A 22,040-nucleotide genomic window follows, 5' to 3' on the forward strand; every position below is an offset into this window, starting at 1 on the left:
CTATTACCGTTACTCCAGCAGGTCGTCTTGTAAAAAAATGGTGAAACTGTTTAAAGATGAGGTTGAAAACTCATCTTTAATTAGTTTAATCATTTCCTAACGCGTCGCGTCTTTTCCTATTCCTGAGACTTTTTTTCTTTAGGTTCCTAATAGTGAAATGTGACAGGTGTACACTTCGATGGCAGGCAAAAATAGAGCCAAAACTGCTTATAAGTTATTCCAAGTGAAAGGAGTTGGTTGCGAGAAGGGCCCAGAAGGTTTCATTCATTGTTGGTTTAGTGTATTACTAAGGCCGATCTTAACGTCTACGAAACGAAGTATGATACTGATCTCGGGATACTGTCTTTTAGTGTATAGCGTTATTTTGCCAGTACTGATATCGGCTTCTAAGTTATGTGATTTGGCTGAGTTACAACGATTGAACAAGAATTTAAAAGTAGACACTGAATCCTTGCCAAAATACCAATGGATCGCTGGGCAGTTGGAACAAAACTGCATGACTGCGGATCCAGCAAGTGAAAATATGTCAGACGTAATTCAACTAGCCAATCAAATATACTACAAAATTGGGCTGATCCAATTATCCAACGATCAACATCTAAGAGCTATTAACACATTTGAAAAAATCGTTTTTAATGAAACTTACAAAGGTTCTTTTGGGAAGCTGGCGGAAAAGAGGCTACAAGAGCTGTATGTCGATTTTGGGATGTGGGACAAGGTGCATCAGAAGGATGATCAGTATGCGAAATATCTGTCCTTGAATGAAACCATCAGAAACAAAATATCATCCAAAGACGTTTCTGTGGAGGAAGATATTTCTGAGCTGCTACGCATAACGCCGTACGATGTTAACGTCCTCTCCACGCACATCGATGTTCTTTTTCACAAACTAGCTGAAGAAATTGACGTTTCGTTAGCTGCTGCTATCATTTTGGATTACGAAACAATCCTCGACAAGCATTTGGCTAGCTTAAGCATAGATACAAGACTTTCGATTCATTATGTCATATCTGTTTTACAGACCTTTGTACTTAACTCAGATGCGTCGTTCAATATAAGAAAATGCCTTTCCATTGATATGGACTATGATAAATGTAAAAAACTAAGCCTGACTATTTCCAAATTGAACAAGGTGAATCCATCAAAAAGACAGATCCTGGATCCAGCAACATATGCATTTGAGAACAAAAAGTTTAGAAGTTGGGATAGAATTATTGAATTTTATTTGAAGGATAAGAAGCCATTTATTACACCAATGAAAATTCTTAACAAAGATACAAACTTTAAAAACAACTACTTCTTTTTAGAGGAAATTATCAAACAATTGATAGAAGACGTTCAACTGTCGAGACCTTTGGCAAAAAATTTATTCGAAGATCCCCCAATAACCGATGGTTTTGTCAAACCAAAATCATACTATCATACCGATTATCTAGTATACATTGATTCCATTCTTTGTCAGGCTTCTAGCATGAGTCCGGACGTCAAGAGAGCTAAACTGGCTGCGCCGTTCTGTAAAAAGAGTTTGAGGCATTCACTAACACTAGAAACATGGAAACACTATCAGGATGCTAAGTCCGAGCAAAAACCTTTACCTGAGACGGTATTGAGTGATGTATGGAATTCCAATCCTCATTTGCTGATGTATATGGTAAACTCAATACTTAATAAAAGTAGGTCTAAACCTCATTCACAGTTCAAAAAGCAATTATATGACCAGATAAACAAATTTTTCCAAGATAACGGCCTCTCAGAGTCGACCAATCCATACGTGATGAAGAACTTCCGATTATTACAGAAACAATTACAAACCTATAAAGAGCATAAACATCGGAATTTCAACCAGCAATATTTCCAACAACAACAACAGCAGCAACAACACCAACGACATCAAGCACCCCCAGCAGCGCCTAACTACGACCCAAAAAAGGACTATTATAAAATTCTTGGAGTATCGCCTAGTGCTAGTTCGAAAGAAATAAGGAAAGCATATTTAAATTTAACCAAAAAATACCACCCAGACAAAATAAAGGCCAACCATAACGACAAACAAGAATCAATTCACGAAACTATGTCACAAATCAATGAAGCGTACGAAACATTAAGTGATGACGATAAAAGGAAGGAATACGATCTTTCCAGATCAAACCCCCGCCGCAACACTTTTCCTCAGGGGCCTAGGCAAAATAACATGTTCAAAAATCCAGGAAGTGGCTTCCCATTCGGAAATGGCTTTAAAATGAATTTTGGGCTTTGATGAAATACATTCTATGCCCATTAACTAGGATACCACAACAAGTACATATATATACATACGCATATCACTGAAAGTTCTAATTATTGCAAAGCCAGCACTTTTTTAAATATTGAATTCTTCTTCATCATTTTCAGTACCAGCGGTAAGAGATGCTGTGTGAATTTCTCGCAGTTTATCCATGATTTCAGTAATGAACGGCCTCAACTCATTGATTTCTAATAGACTTAAATTATCCAATTGTAAATGAGATTCATTCAAATACTTAAGGCCTTTTAACACTTTGATCTGCCTTATTTCCCTTAAGTCTTGTATTTTACCACGTAATTCGTGAATGGGGTCATGAAAATCATCCTTAGCTTTATTGAAAAGTATACGTGCCAAGACAAGCCAGTTCCACGGCAACTCACTAAACCTATCCGGATGAGTTTTCTCATATTGTATTTTTCTATCAAGCTCTTTCGTCGTTAACCACTGTGGTGCTACAATACTGCACTTGGATTGTTGCTTCAGTAATAGAGCGATCCAAAGAACCACTTCTGTAGAACGCATGGCTACCATATTATTTAAAGCTTTGTCATCTGTAGTAATAAGTTGCCAGCGGGTGTGGTTTCCAGTTCCTCTATCATCGCCACGAATTTTTTGGCGTGTTGTTATTCTGGGAAAAATCTTTATTGGCTCGTTTTCCACAATGAACTGTATTTCTTCTGGTGAGAAAGTCTGCTGCAAATGTGCCGGTAGTGACATGCGTCTATGAAACTAGTCTTATTTCAGATCAGCCGTTGATCCTCTCTAAGTATAAAACTCTTTTTTGTTAACCATTTCATAGTTACACTTTAGGCGACTGATTTTTCATTAAATGGAAAATATCACAAGAAATTTCACGCTGGAGAAAAAAAAGGTTAGTCATCACTGATCTTCCCATGGAGTCATAAGCACGTTCGACATAAATTGTGAAAGTTAACACATTTGAAGCTAGGACCGTCAATCTAGGACACTAGTCGGTTACTTTTATCATGTGGAGGAGAATATTCGCGCATGAACTCAAGTATGATCAACCCAATGCATCTTCAAAAAACTTGATCCTTTCAGTTCTGAATACAACCGCTACAAAACGAGAGGCTAAGGATTATCTCTCAAAATATACAAATGATAGTGGGCAGCATAATCATTGTTTGTTTTTTATCAGGGACCTGCATAAAGTCGCACCAGCGATTTTGTCCCAGTTTTCAAGTGTCATAAAGAGACTAGGAATGCTAGGTTTGCGACCTATGTTTGTAATTCCGCCGTCGCCAACTCATGTAAATATACAGGCAGAGTTACTTGACAGTATCGTTACAGAAGCAGATTTAAAGCCACTTCACCTTAAGGAGGGTCTTACTAAATCCCGCACTGGGTTATATCATTCTGTTTTTTCGCAAGAGAGTCGTTTCTTTGATATTGGAAATTCCAATTTTATACCAATTGTGAAACCTTATGTGTATAATGAAGAGACTGCTTCAGAATTCATGACAAAGGATGTTGTAAAATTTATGGATTGCCTGTGCCAAGGGAATATTCCACACATTGACAAATTCTTCATTCTAAATAATGCCGGAGGTATACCTTCGGGAGAGAGAAATGATAACGCTCATGTATTCATCAATCTTTCTCAGGAACTCGAGCATTTGTCCTCGTCATTATCTCACAATATAAGCACTCTAACCAAACGAGAGCCACGCTCCCAAAACCTGTTACACAGAATGGAGGTGTACGTTAAAAAAGATGAGATATCTTCCTTAGAATGTGAATACCATGATCATTTAGAAAACCTGTTATTGATGGACAAAGTTTTATCAAATCTAGCGGCTACAGCAACGGGACTGATTACAACTGTCAAAGCTGCCGCACTATCATCAGATAGGAAAAATCCTTTAGTATATAATTTATTGACAGACCGATCGCTAATTTCTTCTTCTTTACCAAGGTTTAAAAAAAAGGACGGCGAGATAGACTCACCAGCCAACATGTTTGATGATCACGCATGGTATGAATTGCCTTCCCAACAGGTAAATGCAGCTCCTTCTAACTCAGATGCAGTTTTAGTGACAACTGTTCTCAAAAAGGGCGTCCATATCAAAACTTATGACTATAAGACGCTGACTCAATTCAACTCAATTGGGCTTCCAAAGAAGTTTCACGTACCTGAGAAAGGAGCAAAACCCTCGAGCAATAGTCCAAAACTAGATATCAACAAATTTAAATCCATCATCGATCAGAGCTTTAAAAGATCTTTGGATTTGCATGACTACATAAAAAGGATTAATGGAAAAATAGCTACAATTATTGTGATAGGTGATTATGAAGGCATTGCAATTCTTACCTATGAAGGCTCGGAGGAAAATTCCTTTGTTTATCTCGATAAGTTCGCCGTTCTACCACACTTGAAAGGCTCGCTGGGTATATCTGATATAATCTTCAATTTGATGTTCAAAAAATTTCCTAATGAGATACTTTGGAGAAGCAGAAAAGACAATGTGGTGAACAAGTGGTATTTTCAACGTAGCGTTGCTGTGCTAGATTTGTCGATTGACTTAGACCCCGAACACTGTGATGAAAAGCAAAGCCAATTTAAACTATTTTACTACGGTAACCCTCAATACGCTAAGAGGGCACTACGTGACAAGAAACGTTTAAGAGAATTCATGAGGTCTGTCAGGGACATCAAGCCAAGTTGGGAAAATGAAAAAAATATTTCATGAAACAAAGACGCATTCTCCTCCTCCTTAACTTTCAAGTTTTCATTTTCAGTTTTTAAGGTATCTATATAAATATATATATCTTACTATGCAAAGTTGTTGATATTTCACTTTACCCTACCAAATGGAGTTAATTACTCCAAAGTGATCCCGAACGAAGTTCCACTCTTGATCCAATGTCTCCTTTCTATATCTTCTTCTAATCATCGGAACGTTGTGCTTTATCGAGGTATCTTTCGCTGTATCGTACCAATTATCTATCCCACCCACGTTCTCCTCAAAGTAAGGCGCCTTTTTAACTCCAACGCCAATCCAATGAGCCTTGTACCAACCTTCATAGCCACTAGATAGCACACTTGTTCTCGACAACTCGCACAAATCTGTTGGGTTCAGCAAGTAAATACTTGCTGCTACACTGTATTCTTCAATGAGAGGTTCTAGCGTGTATGAACTATTGTAAAGAATCGATTTTGATGATAAAGAAATTTTTAGTCCCATCTTAAACATTTTCATGAAAGGATTTGTCTCATATGATCTTTGTTCGCCCACAGTGATATCTCTAGAAGGATTGATTTTGGCTGTTTCCTGGTCTTTCAAATAATCATGTTCTAGAAGCACGTTTTTATTCTTCAAAAAGGTCGATTTTTGCGAATTCAGTAATGAAACAGATGATAATGGCGCAGCTAAAATGGGTATTTGAAAGAGATAAAATAAATATTGAATCATTGTTGCAGTATCCCAAAGCGGTTCTACCTGTAGCAGACCACCATTACAAAGCAGTAAGTTGCACACTAACGATTCAACTTGATCTGTAAAATATAAATCCACTCCAAATTGGGAAGTTCTGCTGGATAGTGGAGAACAATAATTTCTTAGGGTGATTGTATTTTGAAGATTTTGTGACCGCAGAAAATTAACTTTCGCTAAACTTTTATAAATATAATACATGTAATGCGCAACAGTTGGATTGTCACCCTGTGCTGTCCAAAATTTTGGCTTACAATTCATATCAGTAAATTCTTTCCAGTAATATTCATCCGACTCTTTAATGACCAGATCCATAGAACACACATTTGATAAAAAAAACTGCAGACCAATGATATCAGTATTTACAGATGAATCTATTGGTAACTGCTCCTTTTCCAGAGTGAATAAAGGATTGAAGATAAGATCCAAAAACTCCTGGAAATTTGACACGACATTTTCCTTGAATAGTTTGGGAAAAATCCTGGCAATTTGTATATTCCAGCGGATATTATACGATACTAGCTTCCATCGTAGCAACCATTGAGAAAATTTCTTGTACCAGTCTTCACCACTGGAATAGAATTGAAAATTAACTGATACTTGGGCCAATTGGTACTTTGATTTTTCGAGGATATGAATAACGTATTTTATGAAAATTTCTGCTAGGTACTCACCTTCAATGAAATTATCAAACTCCAGAAACACTTTGGCTAATAGGTAAAACCTCATTTCTTTGCCGACCAACTTTGCTACTTTGTTAGGAGTTAGATGGTAATCTATTAGGTAAATATTTCTATACCAATCCAAGAATTCATCATCAATCAATTTCAACCCAATCGCAATGGGTTGGTCATTAGAAGAACAACCAAACTGAAAAATGTCTCTCAAACTGAGTTTCCTTGACGTTTCCGGGTCTTGATAAACTATCCTTTCAGGTTCTAAATTTATTTTCTCCCATATATATTCACTCAATTGACGTTGAGAAATACAACCACTTAAAGACAAGTCTCGATCTACCTTACGAGAATTATAAAAATCTCTGTAGGGAACATTTTTATTAGCTAAAATTTCTTTCTTAGAGTTTAGGTACTGAAACAATTCAAATTTATCTAATAAATAAGATAATCGCTTTCGTGAAACCTCGTTGAATTTATGAGATTGGATTAACTCTATTATGTATGCAAAATCATCCCTAAATTCTTGAAACGTAGGCACATCTGTTAAAAATTCTTCCTCTAGTGACTCCTCCTTACTAGAATAAGGTGAAAGTGGGTTTTGCGTATTTTCCTGATTACTTAAATGGTAAATGTATTGTTTTTTGTAATCCTCTAAATCGAAATATTCACCGGTGTATGGTACTTTTATATTTCCTTTTCCTTTCAAACCAGATTTTGTGTAGTAGTAGTAGTGATCGGTAAAGTAACTTGGGTAATAGTAGCCATGGCGGTGCGGTGTAGCGGCTCCGGTCCCAGTACTGTCTCCATCGTCATTTAAGTCAGAGTCAGAGGGATCTTGGAATCGTTTATCGTCTTCAAATCTCCAAAACTTTGGCAGTGGTTTTGGGTATAAAAACCACTTTTCAGTGTCATTTTTTATGTTTGAAATGCCATCTTGTTTGGAAGCAGCAATGTATCTTTTTCTCATTTGAGAAACCAATTCAAACGGATTAATGAAAAGATCTTTAGTTTCTTCACCCGTTTTCAGATTTGAGGGCGTGTACGATGAGACAAAGCTGTCACTTTCTCCATTTCCATAATGATGGGAAACTGAAGGAAGTGGATCAATTTTGTTTTCTTCGTCTTCAAGATCGAAAAACATAGGTGAACCTAAAACCATTTGCCTGTCAAATTCCGTGGGCAAAGAAATCATATCCATATCATCGACTGATATTTCCTTCTGTTTCAAAACAGATGGGGAGACATCACCGTCATTCTCTGACAAGACCCTGGCTTCTTTATTCTTCGTCTCATTAGGCTTAGTAACAGAATTTTGATATTCGTCAAAGAGTAACGAGGGCCTTCTCTCTACCGCCTGCATAATTCCCAGCGAGATGAATAAGTAAAGTGAGATTTAGATAACTCTTACAGAGGATATTGAGAGGACATTTTAATCAAATTCTTTAAACTCAATGTCCCCTTTTTTTCCATATATTATATTTAATTTCTCGGACAATTTTTCATTTCTGACTATAAATGACAGCAAGAAAAAAGTGGGCAGAATCATATTCAATTTCAAGTTTCTTCGCAATTTTTTTACAGTGATATTTTGTGTATGTATTTGTACATTGCTTTTAATATCTAAGTTTGTCTATAAATGGAAATTTAGTAGTGGTTTAATTTCCAGAGCCTCACTTTACCTTGTTCGTTACCCACGGCCAGTAGCCCACCAGATGGCGAAAATGCGACACTGGTAACTTTACCCAAAGGCGTCCCGCTGGTAGGCCAGTTGCTGAACACGCTACAAGAAGGCAGATGAACTAGTCTCAAAGCATCCTTGACTGCACGGGATGCCATGCACAGTATTTGACCATCAGGGGAAAATTGTAGATTAGAAATGGTAGTTGTTAGCTGGTCCAAGGCGGCGACAGGTGTAGGGGTCGACGAGGTCATAGCATTATTTCTATCGTAAAGATTAACAAATCCACTCTCACTACCTACCGCAAGCCACCTATTTTGCTTTATCTTACTTATTTGAAGAGCCGGACAAGTAGTTGTTGTCCCACCACCAACTTGGATTTTTGTTATACCCACGCCACCTTGGTCTTTCCATCTTCTTATAACATGGCCATTCTTATTCAAGTCAAATTCCCACACTTCACCATACGCGTTTACAGCAATTAAAATGGTCCTAAACTTACCACGTGAAATAGGTTGATAATCGATACAGAAATCCGTTATCACACCTTCTATCTTGCAGCCCATTAACCATAGTCCGGAAGTGGAATGTAAAATGTTAATCCAACCATTATTACCCTGTAAAAGGACAATTCCATGGACAGAATTTGTTTGTGAATTCTGCAAATGTGCAACTTTGAAATTCTCAAATGATCTTTGAGTGGACTCATGTCCATACAATCTGGAAAATTTTTCGATTTTGGCAGTCTGTGAATGAGTTAAATTTTCTAAGGATAAGTCCCAGGAATGCATATATCTTCTTCTACCGGCGGTGAATATATTTTGTTGATTTTGGTTTGATAGAGAAGTATAGAAAGTACATGTTTGTATTGGAGACCCAACCAGGTGCAAACTTGTCACTAGATGGTTCGTTTTCCCGTCAATATGATATATTCTTAAGGTCTTATCATACCCACCCGTTAACAGTAGAGGCTTAGAAGGATGGAATGAAAGAGATTGTATGGCGGAATGAGACGGGTGTGATGCATTTGCATCTTTAAGACGCACAATGTCAAGTTTCTTAGGGGGTAATAGTTTGGAATTCGATAAAGTGTCTTTATAATTGTAAGTAGTAGACAGGATCTTCGTTAGAGCATTAATATCTCCATTAATAACATTATTAGAGCCTTCTTCTTCATCGTCTTCTTCGTCATCTAATTCAGAATCAGATTCATCGTCCACCCATTTGGGCCTTGGATATATCTTTTCAAACTGAGATCTCAATCTGTTGATGTAATGAACACCGTTGATTTTGGACTCGTTATAGGAGGTTCTTAATTTCTTTGTCTTATTGGTAACAAGAATAGGCACTTTAATTTTTTCATCATCCGAATCTATCCAAGCAGCTTCTTCAGAGTCCTCAGAATAATCATCGCTTGAAGAGTCATCTTCGTCATCCACGTCCATGGTATCTTCATTCTTATCTTGACTATCTTCGTTACCACCATCGTCCACAAAAAATAACTGATCGTTGTTAACATGGTCTAATTCACCGTTCTGCGCTTCATCTTCTTCACTGTTATCTGATTCAGATCCCTCATCCTCCTGGTCTTCAACATCCATTTCTTGTTCATTGAAAATGAAATCGGCATTAAATTTAGCGAGATTTTCTTGTAAATCTGTTGTATCACCGAATACAAATTTGGCTAGTAACTGTTCTTCTTCATCTGGTGGAGGTACGCTAACATTCATTGCGGTTGTTGCCATTGTCATTGTCGCACTAATGTAGGCTGATATACACTTTCAAGAACGATACCACAACAGGACCAGAGTGATCGATGAGATGAGGTGAAATTTTTTTATTTTTCGTTTTTTTCATTTCATATTATTAAATTCGTCGGATGTGATGCCAATTAACCACATAATAGCAATAGTAATGGAAGTTACAGGTGACATAAAATCTACTGCGAATAACCTTTGAAAGGATAACTATGTTTGGCCATTTTTTTCTACGGACGTATATTTCACTAAATATGTACATAGAAAAGTCATAAAAATTACCATAATGAAATGCGATGCCTCTCAAATCAAACCCAAGTTTCGCGCATGAAATTCAGCATGTTCTGGAACGAAAGTGCTGACAAAGTAATAGGAGTGATCAAAGCCGTGAACTTTTTTTATTTCCACGTAGTCCTGCCATGAAGTGGCTTTCACCGCCTCAAGTAGTAATTCCGGTTTCAAGTGTTCTTCCAAAAAGGGATCGGAGTCTCCTACATGGATCAAAATTCTGTCGTCGCCCACATGTCTAATATTCTTGATTAATAAACATGGGTCGTACGCTTCCCACTGGGCTTTTTCTTCGCCCAGATAACCTTTAAACGCTTTTTGACCCCAGGGAACGTTGGAAGGGTTCACGATAGGGGCGAAGGCAGAACAAGATTTGTATCTCTTTCCGGAATAGCCCTTCAAATACCCACAAATTGCACCATATCCCCCCATCGAATGGCCTGTGATGGCAACATTGTCCAAGAAGTCCAGCTTTACGTCACCGTTCTTGTTAAAATGAGAATCTAATGTTTGTGGGAGTTCTTTGTGAATGTAGTCGTACATCTGGTAATGTTGGGCGTATGGTTCTTGGGTGGCATTTAGATAGAATCCGGCGCCCTGTCCAAAATCCCAGGAGCCCTCAGGATCATTGGCTACTTCGTCACCACGTGGGGACGTATCCGGAAAGACTATTGCAAATCCGTACTTGTCAGCTTGAAACTGCCAAAAAGCCTTCTCAGAGGCGTTGTCTGGCGTGCACGTCAAGCCAGAAAGGTAAAACACAGTTGGGATACGCTTATTTCTTGGAAAATCTTGGGCGTAATAGTGCTTAGGCAAATAGATATTGACGTTCATGCTGGTCTTGGTAGAGTTCGAGTTATGTGACAACTTGATCAATCTGCCACCACAGACACTAAATTCCTTAACAACCTTCATATTGAACTATGTGAATCGCTTATATGTATTTTATTGATGCTATATATTGTCAAAAATGTGTATTGATCTTTTGTGTGTGTGTGTGTGGATCTCCCCTTAGCAGTCGCATGTTTTCCACACGCGCAAGGTCATAATCGTGCGATATATACAAGGCATATTGTGTAAGATATGAGTAAAAAAAGGAAACGAAAATATGTCCTAATTGTCTTCGTCAACACTCACCACTTTATGCTTCACCTGGGGACTGGAACCCTTGGAGGTAGTGGTGGTAGTAATGTCTACCGTGCCATCGTCAAAGTAGATTTTTTCAGTTTTGACGGTGCTGGGTTTTGCATCATTGGAATCCTTCGTGGTACTAATGGACTGTGCCCTTCCAACAATTTTCTTGGATCCATCTGCAGAAGCATATTCAGCATCGTTGCCCAGATGCAAGTCGTCCCAATTCAACATGAGGTCTTCTGGAGTTCTAGCCAGAGGCTCTACGGCAGTGCTCCTAGTCTTGATTCTTTGTTTTTGTAGTCTATTCATGTGCGACCTCCACTTCAAAAAGAGGTTGAAATCATTGAAGAACAACCCATGAGAGTGCGACTTGTCAGATTTGATCTCCTCCAGAGGTAAGAGGAAGTCCAATTGTGGTAGAGGGGGGATAGCCTTACTTGGGACAAGACATTTCCAAATCCCTTGGGTGGTCCATGCAGACTGGCCCTTAAGTTCTTCGCACTTGTCAAACTGCTTCACCGTAGGGATTCCGGACGCCATGGCAAGTGCACTATCTCCAAGATCTCTGAAGTTGAAATTGAAGGGCAGTGGTAGGAGTGGATTATCGTATTCATCAATATCCCTTAACTTTGGAAAGAGGTTCCAGAAGGGTGCCGTTGCGAACTTTTGATCTTTGATATATTTGTCATTAAATGCCTTGGTGTTGGCATCATTGTCATCGCCTTCATAAAAGCCCATATCGAGTAAACGGTTTGTCGGTTTCCTTTGTCTTTCTTGTCCTTTTCGTTTGTAACCTCCTAAATTCAAGGCTTAATATTTTTTTTTTCCCCTTTACTTAATTAACGTATAAAGAAACTATGTTGTTCTACAGATCGTGAGAGAGAGAAGAAAAATCCTTCTATGCAATGTGCTTGTGTAGTTATTCTTGATCAGTAACGTCTTCGTCGTCGTCTTCGTCATTATCAAGATCAATCTCGACAATGTTGGGCTTCGGAGCCGTATCGTTCACCACATAGGCGGAGTAAACTTCATTAGGGGGCATGACACTTGTAGTATATCTAACTCGGTTTTCTTCCACTAGAAGCCTCAAATTCTTTGTTGTTGGTATCACATCATTCAAAAACTGCAGATGGCCGTCAGAAGAGTGCACAATTGCGGCAGAGATGTCATCGTACGACAGCGTGAGTTCATCTGGGAGCGGCGGTACCTGTTGTTGTTGCTGCTGCTGTTGCCTATGTAGGGACTCATGTGTCAGCACCTGGACGAAGAATTCTGTAGCAAACGCTGTGGCTACGAATGCGTCATCCGAAGTGTCCATATATTCTGGATCATTCTTGGCTATTCTCTGCACTTTTTCTACAGGTAACTTGGGCGAACACAGAGGTGCAGACGCCGTTTCTTTACCACTAGTCTCGTTGTTCATTGTGTTAGCCTGATCACATCGAGCGAGCTATCCTGACGCTATTCTCTCTTGTTTCTTCTGTTTTGTTTCTCTTACATTTTTCATTTTTTTCTCTAGTTGGAAAAAAAAAAAAACACTATATTAGAATACGCACATTGTTAGCGCTGTTCTTTCAATTGTCATCTATATATTTACAAGGGAATACACAAAATCCTGGTTTTTTTAAGGTCTGGGAACCATGACATAGGAGGAGGGTTTCTTCGTCTTCTTTGGCAATGACGAAGAGTAGACCTCCTTCAAAAGTGCCTGCGTCCTTTCGTTTTCGAGTGCCTCATCATAGGGAAGGGACATTTCCTTGAGTAAGACCTGCTTGATGAGCATAATTTCACCATGTAGCTGCGCTTCTGCTTTAAACTTGGCCACTTTGTGAAGATTCTGCAATGTGAGTGGGTTATGAGGTAGCTGGTTGGCGTCATCGTTGATGACTGACTTGACTAACAGCCACATCTTTAAATTGCCCCTGTTCACCGTATGCGATTCGGACATCACGGGAGAGTCGACTAGTTCCAAGACGGATTGCGGCGCTGAGTCGTTAGCCCTAGGCTCTAACCGCAGCACACGCGTGTACCCACCGGGCCTTTCCAAGTACCGCGGTGCGATCTCGCTGAACAACCGCTTCATCAACTTTCTGTTGTCTCCTGCTAAAAACAATTGGCTCTGAATTTGGGACTTTAATTCCGCCTGTGCAACACTATTACTTGTCGTTATTGCCCTCTTTGTCCAGGTAATGATCCGCTCTGCGACCCTGGAAGCCTCTTTACATTTGGCATGCGTTGACACTATAGATTCATGCTGAAACAACTGGCACGCAAGGTTTTTTAGCAGCGCATCCCTATGCGCCTTGTCCCTAGAGAGTTTCCTAGCAATACCCACTGTCATTGTTGCGCTCGACTGTGCTTCTCACCGTTTTTTCTCCTTGGCGTAGCCAAATCTCTTGACCGTTATAAGCTGTTTTAGCTTGTCAAATCCCACTTGTTCTTGTTAACCAACTTTTCCCGCCTCGTACGCGGTGACAGACAAAGCAGTGATTTTTGCTCATTGTATAAAGGGAGTCTTTACTATGGTGGCATAAGCAACAATACTACGTGAGCAGCAACGAAAGCACATATATAGACGACAAAGTAGTATGGTTTTGAATCCGTCCAAGTACCAAGACACCCGCACGTGGAAGATGACGCCTGCCATGATCAGGGCCCGTAAACCCTTTTTCAAAGGCAATATGCTCGGTCTCACGCTGCTGCTGGGTGTCACGGGCTCTGTTTACTACTACACATATCATTTTCTGCACAAGGACAACGACTTTGCAGACGTGCCCATTCCACCCATCGATCCGCAGGAGCTCGAGGCTCTCAAAAAGGAGTACGAAGCCAAGAAGAAGGCATGAAAAGACCGTTAATGTGGAGGTACGCTGTGGTCTTCCATCAATAGGCTTTGCGCTGTTCTTCTCTCCTCTTTTGTAAATAGTTTACCTACTTGCGTATATGTATATATATATATATATAGATATGCTTATACGGATATATACATACATTCTGTTTGTTTATACTCTTTGTCCTACTCTAACAGCCAGCTCTTTAGTTTAAGAATATGATGAAAAACTCAGTTTGGGAAAAAAAAGGAAAATGTTAAAGTATAAACAATATCGAAATAAGTTCATCTACCACGCACACTTCACCAAGTTAGCAAGATGAACTTGAAGCAGTTCACGTGCCTATCATGCGCTCAATTACTCGCTATTCTGCTCTTTATCTTTGCTTTTTTCCCTAGAAAAATCGTGCTGACAGGTATATCAAAGCAAGATCCGGATCAAGACCGTGATCTCCAGCGCGATAGGCCCTTCCAGAAATTGGTGTTTGTGATCATTGATGCTCTCAGATCAGACTTTCTTTTTGATTCGCAGATTTCCCACTTCAACAACGTGCACCAATGGCTCAATACGGGCGAAGCATGGGGTTACACGTCATTTGCTAATCCGCCTACCGTGACGCTGCCTAGACTCAAAAGTATTACTACGGGATCTACACCTAGCTTCATTGACTTGCTGCTGAATGTAGCCCAGGACATAGATTCCAACGATCTTTCGGAGCACGATTCCTGGCTGCAGCAGTTCATCCAACATAATAACACGATTCGTTTCATGGGCGATGACACCTGGCTGAAACTGTTCCCACAGCAATGGTTTGACTTCGCTGACCCGACACACTCGTTCTTTGTCAGTGATTTCACTCAAGTCGATAATAATGTGACGAGGAACTTGCCCGGGAAATTATTTCAGGAATGGGCCCAGTGGGACGTGGCTATCCTGCATTACTTGGGTCTTGACCATATCGGGCATAAAGATGGCCCGCATTCAAAGTTTATGGCTGCTAAACATCAAGAAATGGACAGCATTCTGAAGTCAATATATGATGAAGTGTTGGAACATGAAGATGACGATGATACACTGATTTGTGTTCTTGGCGACCATGGAATGAACGAACTGGGCAACCATGGTGGCTCTTCAGCCGGCGAAACATCAGCAGGATTGTTGTTTTTGTCACCTAAGCTGGCGCAATTTGCTAGGCCAGAATCGCAAGTAAACTACACATTGCCCATCAACGCTAGTCCGGACTGGAATTTCCAGTATTTAGAGACTGTTCAACAAATTGATATCGTCCCCACCATAGCAGCACTGTTTGGTATGCCAATCCCCATGAACAGTGTTGGGATAATAATACCTGACTTTTTACAACTGTTGCCCAATAAGTTGGCAAGTATGAAAGAAAATTTTATGCATTTGTGGAAATTATCAGACCATCACGGCGAGGTTGCTCTTGACGATTTCACTGCCGAAGATATTTATACAAAGATGTACACTATTCAAGAAACGTTAACCAAGTCTGCAACAAATTATAATTATCCTCTTTTGACACTGGCTTTTGTTGGTTTCCTCATAATAACAATCATCGCCATTTATGTATTATTACGTTATTCTGGGCCTGATTTTTGGCAGTTGCGCGTTTCTTCCCTGTCTGTTCTGTTAGTTTCCATTATACTAGGCGTTTCCACATTTGCAAGTAGTTTCATTGAAGAGGAGCACCAACTGTGGTGGTGGATAGTAACTGCATTCTCGGCGGTCCCTCTGTTCGTATACCGATTGAATGTGCTCATAATCGTGCGCTGGTTTATAATGATGGCATGCGTACGCTCAATCAAGTTTTGGAATAACAGTGGCCAGAAATTCATTTATTCTAACGTTATGTCCAATCTACTTAATCAGAATCCTTCCTGGAAGTGGTGCTTAAATATGTTGACATTTCTAGTGCTGATAATGGCATCTGCTGGTTTTCAAGTACTACATTTTATTGTCACTACTATTTTGGTGGGGTTGTGTTTCACGTACAAAATCTCGTGGGAAATCGTCAATGGTAACCAGGCAGAAATACCGCTCTTTATGCATGATTTACTGGCTAAGATAGACTTTGCACCAACTGAAAGTAACTTGATTGTACTTGCGCGCGTTTTCTTCCAAGCTTGGGCTATTGTTGTCATTTCAAGGTTGGTCCTGACGAAATTGAAAGTACTTAACAAGAACTACCTCATTAAAGATATGAAAGTTTATATAACAATTCTTTTGATGTTCCAAACTTCTTCTCAGAACATAGGTCAATTTCTCGTTTTCCAAATATTAGAGTCCCAAATTTTTTACTTTTTCCAAAATATTCCAACCGCCTCATTAACATCAACAAGTAAGATTTATTTTTCGAATTTGGTGTCCTTAATTTTACAAAATTTTACATTTTTCCAATTCGGTGGCACAAATTCCATTTCTACTATAGACCTTGGAAACGCATACCATGGTGTTTCCTCAGACTACAACATCTACGTAGTGGGGATATTAATGTCCGTTGCCAATTTCGCGCCGGCAATATACTGGTCCATGCTACCGTGGTCAATAAACTACGCCTCTATTCCAGCACAAGTTAAGTTGCAAACGTTCATCAGAAGTAAGTTACCTGCCTTCACCTATCATTGTATATTTGGAACTTGTTTGATGACGGCATGCGTCGTTTTGAGATTTCATCTCTTTATTTGGTCCGTTTTCAGTCCAAAATTATGTTATTTTCTTGGGTGGAATTTTGTGATGGGATTGCTGAATGGCTGGTTACCTGAATTGGCCCTCCTTTGCGCTCTTGATTAACATAGAATTGTTCACGTGGTCTAAATATGTATACATATATGATAGTTTATAGATTCATACTGAGACAAGTGAAAAAAAAAAAATCTACTATCGACCTTCTCTCTTTTCGCGGCAGCAAAAATGAAAAATTAACTTCAATAAAAAAGTTGAATACTTTCAAATATTCTAATTGCATTTAATATTTAAGCAACAAAAGGACAGCGATAATTGAGTGGTGGCTTAATTCTATACTCCAAAGTATGTCCCAATCTAGTAGGTTAAGTGCACTTCCTATTTTCCAAGCATCGCTTTCGGCAAGCCAATCTCCACGTTACATTTTTAGTTCTCAGAATGGCACAAGGATTGTTTTCATTCAAGATAACATAATAAGGTGGTACAATGTACTCACTGATTCACTTTACCACAGTTTGAACTTTAGTCGTCATCTCGTCTTGGATGATACCTTCCATGTAATATCTAGTACGTCTGGTGACCTACTCTGTCTTTTCAATGACAACGAGATTTTTGTAATGGAAGTTCCTTGGGGCTATTCCAACGTTGAAGACGTTTCCATTCAAGATGCATTCCAAATTTTCCACTATTCAATTGATGAAGAAGAAGTTGGTCCGAAATCGTCCATTAAGAAAGTTTTGTTTCATCCAAAGAGTTATCGTGATTCTTGTATAGTGGTTTTGAAAGAGGATGACACTATCACGATGTTTGACATCCTTAATTCGCAAGAAAAGCCTATCGTTTTGAACAAACCGAACAACTCCTTTGGTTTAGATGCACGTGTTAACGACATCACAGATTTAGAATTCAGTAAGGACGGATTGACGTTATATTGTCTAAACACCACAGAAGGCGGTGATATCTTTGCATTTTATCCATTTTTACCGTCAGTATTACTGTTAAATGAGAAAGATCTCAACTTGATCCTAAACAAATCTTTAGTAATGTACGAGTCCCTGGATTCTACAACAGATGTTATAGTTAAAAGGAATGTTATTAAGCAGTTACAGTTTGTGTCAAAACTGCATGAAAATTGGAATTCAAGATTTGGCAAAGTCGACATACAAAAGGAATATCGTTTAGCCAAGGTTCAAGGACCATTCACGATAAACCCCTTTCCCGGCGAGCTGTATGACTATACTGCTACAAATATTGCAACCATACTAATTGATAATGGGCAAAATGAAATTGTTTGTGTCAGTTTTGATGATGGGTCTTTAATCTTACTCTTCAAAGATTTGGAAATGTCAATGTCGTGGGATGTTGACAATTACGTGTATAATAATTCTTTGGTTCTAATTGAACGAGTCAAACTACAAAGAGAAATTAAGTCTCTAATAACGTTACCTGAACAGTTGGGAAAACTTTATGTCATTTCCGATAATATTATACAACAAGTAAATTTTATGAGCTGGGCTTCTACATTGAGTAAATGTATCAACGAATCGGATTTGAATCCACTTGCAGGATTGAAATTTGAAAGTAAACTTGAGGATATTGCCACCATAGAAAGAATTCCAAACCTAGCGTATATCAACTGGAATGACCAATCTAATTTAGCCTTGATGTCGAATAAAACATTGACTTTTCAAAATATTTCAAGCGATATGAAACCGCAAAGCACCGCAGCTGAAACAAGTATCAGTACAGAAAAAAGTGACACGGTAGGAGATGGTTTTAAAATGAGTTTCACACAGCCCATAAATGAGATTCTTATTTTGAACGATAATTTTCAAAAAGCCTGTATTAGTCCATGTGAACGAATTATCCCATCAGCAGACCGCCAGATACCTTTAAAAAACGAAGCTAGTGAAAATCAGTTGGAAATTTTCACGGATATTTCCAAAGAATTTTTGCAAAGAATTGTTAAAGCTCAAACTTTGGGTGTTTCTATCCACAATAGAATTCATGAGCAACAGTTCGAATTGACGCGCCAACTACAATCGACATGCAAAATAATTTCAAAGGATGATGATTTAAGGAGAAAATTCGAAGCACAAAATAAGAAATGGGATGCACAACTAAGCAGACAGTCAGAATTAATGGAGAGATTTAGTAAATTGAGCAAGAAGCTATCTCAAATCGCCGAATCCAATAAATTTAAAGAAAAGAAAATAAGCCATGGTGAGATGAAATGGTTCAAAGAGATACGAAACCAAATATTGCAATTCAACAGCTTTGTTCACTCTCAAAAATCCCTTCAACAAGATTTATCGTACTTGAAGAGTGAACTAACTCGTATCGAGGCAGAAACTATCAAAGTCGATAAAAAGAGCCAAAACGAATGGGATGAGCTACGCAAAATGCTTGAAATAGATTCAAAGATAATTAAAGAATGCAATGAAGAATTGTTACAAGTTTCTCAGGAATTTACTACTAAAACTCAATGAGTAAGCGACTTGCATAGTCTGCTATCATATATGTACGCTAAGAAACAACTGGGCAATGGTATAATATCATGTAGCAAGAGGACATTATATATGAATTGGTCAATATATAAAGCCTTCTGTGCACCAAATCGTTAGGATGATTTTTCAGTATGCTGTATCATTGTATCGTATATTCATTCGTATCTCTTTTACCTCACTAACCGCTGCCAAAATTTACATGTATACAAAATAAAAGTCTTTTTTATGACCTTATTTGGTGAGTAATGCTACTTTTGTAAAGAGTGATGGAAACTATTATTCCAAAGGGTTAGAAGAAGGTGAGGAATACGTTCATATCACCGCTACAGATCGTGTCTCTCGGTTATGAGTAATCAAACCCTCTGCAAGCAACACAGTTACTTTTTTTCGGTTTTTTCTTTTCGTGTGAATTTTTATCCAGTGAGTTTCCTTGTTCACTTTCGAGAATGGAAGGCTGATTTCGAATTTTTATATTCAACAACTGTATTTGTATTAGGCTTTGCAATAGTAGATGAAAAGTGCAGAAGACGAATCTGCTACCCTCACAATACAAAGAAAAACAAAATCGTCATTTTAATATAGGAAGACACCGCTCAGGTAATTCAATATTGAATCTGGTTGCACTTTTCTTACGATGTAAATACCCACAAACTTCTTGTACGGTGAGCGTCTGACAACGAAATCAATTTACGGAGCAAGGATTTTGACAGTAGAGCAGATTGTTTTGAGTAGGATTTAGGAATCAAGACCTCCATCTTTGTCGCATTATTCCTAAATGTAACGTAACTCGTTTGATAAGAGAATGTCTAATCGAAGAGAGTTAATAACTTAATAAGCTCTTTAAAAGAACGATGGCATTTATCGTCTCCTATGCCAAGATAATTACTGGCTCAAAATTGTTCAGCGTTCATAAAACTTTGATATCACTTTCTGGCGCACAAGCTAACCTTTATGTAGTTCTTACGTAGATTCTTTTTAGCAAGTGCCTGGTAGTGGTTATTACATAAATGTATCTTTTCATTTGATAACAATTTCTTCAGTAGCATGTCGTGTCTAGCACGTGACGTAGAACTGTGGCTTTTTTGTTGTCATTATGACAATCAAGATACCAAAATTCAGTCATGTTTAAAAGGGGAAGGTACGATAGAGATATATATAAAGTGTTCAATTTACTATAATTGCGTATAGAATCCATTGTTACTTGCTCTCAATGAAACAACGATTCATTCGTCAATTTACGAACCTAATGTCTACTTCGAGACCGAAAGTTGTTGCCAACAAATATTTCACTTCTAACACTGCCAAAGATGTTTGGTCGCTAACCAATGAAGCCGCTGCAAAAGCTGCCAATAACTCCAAAAACCAAGGCCGTGAACTTATTAATTTAGGCCAAGGCTTTTTTTCATATTCCCCTCCTCAATTCGCCATTAAGGAGGCTCAGAAAGCCCTAGACATTCCAATGGTCAATCAATATTCTCCAACTAGAGGTCGACCTTCATTAATTAATTCCTTGATTAAGTTGTATTCTCCTATTTATAACACAGAATTGAAAGCGGAAAATGTTACCGTAACAACAGGTGCCAATGAAGGTATACTTTCTTGCTTGATGGGGCTTTTGAACGCTGGCGACGAGGTTATTGTTTTTGAACCTTTCTTTGACCAATATATTCCAAATATCGAACTTTGCGGTGGTAAAGTTGTTTACGTCCCCATAAATCCTCCAAAGGAATTGGATCAAAGGAATACTAGAGGTGAAGAATGGACCATTGACTTTGAGCAGTTCGAAAAAGCGATTACATCCAAGACAAAAGCTGTCATTATCAATACCCCTCACAACCCAATTGGTAAAGTTTTCACGCGCGAGGAATTAACCACTTTAGGTAACATTTGCGTCAAGCACAACGTTGTGATTATATCTGATGAAGTCTATGAACACCTTTACTTCACTGATTCTTTCACTAGAATTGCCACACTCTCTCCAGAAATTGGGCAACTAACCTTAACGGTCGGTTCTGCCGGTAAATCGTTTGCTGCTACTGGTTGGAGAATTGGTTGGGTCTTATCCTTGAACGCAGAGTTGTTAAGTTATGCAGCTAAGGCACATACAAGAATTTGTTTTGCATCTCCATCCCCTCTACAGGAAGCTTGTGCAAACTCTATTAACGACGCTTTAAAAATTGGGTATTTTGAAAAAATGAGACAGGAATATATCAACAAATTCAAAATTTTCACATCGATCTTTGATGAATTGGGACTACCATATACAGCTCCAGAGGGTACATATTTTGTCCTCGTTGATTTCTCTAAAGTGAAAATTCCCGAGGACTATCCCTACCCAGAGGAGATCCTGAATAAGGGAAAAGATTTTCGCATTTCTCACTGGTTGATCAATGAATTAGGTGTGGTTGCCATTCCACCAACTGAATTCTATATCAAAGAGCACGAAAAGGCTGCTGAGAATTTGTTAAGGTTTGCAGTTTGTAAAGATGATGCTTATCTAGAAAATGCCGTAGAGAGATTAAAACTACTCAAGGACTACTTATAAGATAAATTTTTTTTTATACTCCTTTTTCTCAATATATAGATTTTATAAAGCATGTATATTTTTATGCAGAAGTGGTAAATATAAACATCAATATTCCAGAATAATTCCATATTTTCTTCGCGTACTACAAGAAAAAGTGAACCCTTAATGAAAAATAGACAATATGAACATTTAGTAATGT

The 22,040-nt window shown here is 38.5% G+C and overlaps 13 protein-coding genes across 13 annotated transcripts; 6 read left to right on the plus strand and 7 right to left on the minus strand.

Annotated features, from left to right (window-relative positions):
* Window positions 1-319: 319 nt before the first annotated feature.
* JEM1 (Jem1p) lies at window positions 320-2,257 on the plus strand (the record flags this gene model as incomplete). The annotated part of the gene is made up of 1 exon (NM_001181506.3): window positions 320-2,257. The coding sequence occupies one exon, from the start codon at window positions 320-322 to the stop codon at window positions 2,255-2,257; it is 1,938 nt and encodes a 645-aa protein (NP_012462.3).
* A 102-nt stretch (window positions 2,258-2,359) lies between these two features.
* Window positions 2,360-3,001, minus strand: PSF2 (DNA replication protein PSF2; the record flags this gene model as incomplete). The annotated part of the gene is made up of 1 exon (NM_001181505.1): window positions 2,360-3,001. The coding sequence occupies one exon, from the start codon at window positions 2,999-3,001 to the stop codon at window positions 2,360-2,362; it is 642 nt and encodes a 213-aa protein (NP_012463.1).
* Window positions 3,002-3,270: 269 nt separating this feature from the next.
* Window positions 3,271-4,995, plus strand: ARG2 (acetyl-CoA:L-glutamate N-acetyltransferase; the record flags this gene model as incomplete). The annotated part of the gene is made up of 1 exon (NM_001181504.1): window positions 3,271-4,995. One exon carries the CDS (start codon window positions 3,271-3,273, stop codon window positions 4,993-4,995), a length of 1,725 nt encoding a protein of 574 aa, NP_012464.1.
* Window positions 4,996-5,109: 114 nt separating this feature from the next.
* On the minus strand, window positions 5,110-7,776 carry YJL070C (metallo-dependent hydrolase superfamily protein; the record flags this gene model as incomplete). The annotated part of the gene is made up of 1 exon (NM_001181503.3): window positions 5,110-7,776. The coding sequence occupies one exon, from the start codon at window positions 7,774-7,776 to the stop codon at window positions 5,110-5,112; it is 2,667 nt and encodes an 888-aa protein (NP_012465.3).
* A 284-nt stretch (window positions 7,777-8,060) lies between these two features.
* On the minus strand, window positions 8,061-9,845 carry UTP18 (Utp18p; the record flags this gene model as incomplete). Its single annotated transcript, NM_001181502.1, has 1 exon — window positions 8,061-9,845. One exon carries the CDS (start codon window positions 9,843-9,845, stop codon window positions 8,061-8,063), a length of 1,785 nt encoding a protein of 594 aa, NP_012466.1.
* Window positions 9,846-10,154: 309 nt separating this feature from the next.
* On the minus strand, window positions 10,155-11,054 carry YJL068C (S-formylglutathione hydrolase; the record flags this gene model as incomplete). Its single annotated transcript, NM_001181501.1, has 1 exon — window positions 10,155-11,054. The coding sequence occupies one exon, from the start codon at window positions 11,052-11,054 to the stop codon at window positions 10,155-10,157; it is 900 nt and encodes a 299-aa protein (NP_012467.1).
* Window positions 11,055-11,252: 198 nt separating this feature from the next.
* Window positions 11,253-12,011, minus strand: MPM1 (Mpm1p; the record flags this gene model as incomplete). Its single annotated transcript, NM_001181499.3, has 1 exon — window positions 11,253-12,011. The coding sequence occupies one exon, from the start codon at window positions 12,009-12,011 to the stop codon at window positions 11,253-11,255; it is 759 nt and encodes a 252-aa protein (NP_012469.3).
* Window positions 12,012-12,192: 181 nt separating this feature from the next.
* DLS1 (Dls1p) lies at window positions 12,193-12,696 on the minus strand (the record flags this gene model as incomplete). Its single annotated transcript, NM_001181498.1, has 1 exon — window positions 12,193-12,696. The coding sequence occupies one exon, from the start codon at window positions 12,694-12,696 to the stop codon at window positions 12,193-12,195; it is 504 nt and encodes a 167-aa protein (NP_012470.1).
* A 201-nt stretch (window positions 12,697-12,897) lies between these two features.
* On the minus strand, window positions 12,898-13,614 carry MRPL8 (mitochondrial 54S ribosomal protein YmL8; the record flags this gene model as incomplete). Its single annotated transcript, NM_001181496.1, has 1 exon — window positions 12,898-13,614. The coding sequence occupies one exon, from the start codon at window positions 13,612-13,614 to the stop codon at window positions 12,898-12,900; it is 717 nt and encodes a 238-aa protein (NP_012472.1).
* A 247-nt stretch (window positions 13,615-13,861) lies between these two features.
* COA3 (Coa3p) lies at window positions 13,862-14,119 on the plus strand (the record flags this gene model as incomplete). Its single annotated transcript, NM_001184477.3, has 1 exon — window positions 13,862-14,119. One exon carries the CDS (start codon window positions 13,862-13,864, stop codon window positions 14,117-14,119), a length of 258 nt encoding a protein of 85 aa, NP_076894.3.
* A 303-nt stretch (window positions 14,120-14,422) lies between these two features.
* LAS21 (mannose-ethanolamine phosphotransferase LAS21) lies at window positions 14,423-16,915 on the plus strand (the record flags this gene model as incomplete). The annotated part of the gene is made up of 1 exon (NM_001181495.1): window positions 14,423-16,915. One exon carries the CDS (start codon window positions 14,423-14,425, stop codon window positions 16,913-16,915), a length of 2,493 nt encoding a protein of 830 aa, NP_012473.1.
* A 239-nt stretch (window positions 16,916-17,154) lies between these two features.
* NUP82 (linker nucleoporin NUP82) lies at window positions 17,155-19,296 on the plus strand (the record flags this gene model as incomplete). Its single annotated transcript, NM_001181494.1, has 1 exon — window positions 17,155-19,296. One exon carries the CDS (start codon window positions 17,155-17,157, stop codon window positions 19,294-19,296), a length of 2,142 nt encoding a protein of 713 aa, NP_012474.1.
* A 1,228-nt stretch (window positions 19,297-20,524) lies between these two features.
* On the plus strand, window positions 20,525-21,859 carry BNA3 (kynurenine--oxoglutarate transaminase; the record flags this gene model as incomplete). The annotated part of the gene is made up of 1 exon (NM_001181493.3): window positions 20,525-21,859. The coding sequence occupies one exon, from the start codon at window positions 20,525-20,527 to the stop codon at window positions 21,857-21,859; it is 1,335 nt and encodes a 444-aa protein (NP_012475.3).
* Between the last annotated feature and the right edge of the window lie 181 nt (window positions 21,860-22,040).

The sequence above is a fragment of the Saccharomyces cerevisiae genome, chromosome X (genome assembly GCF_000146045.2).
Source record: "Saccharomyces cerevisiae S288C chromosome X, complete sequence".
Lineage (NCBI taxonomy): Eukaryota > Fungi > Ascomycota > Saccharomycetes > Saccharomycetales > Saccharomycetaceae > Saccharomyces > Saccharomyces cerevisiae.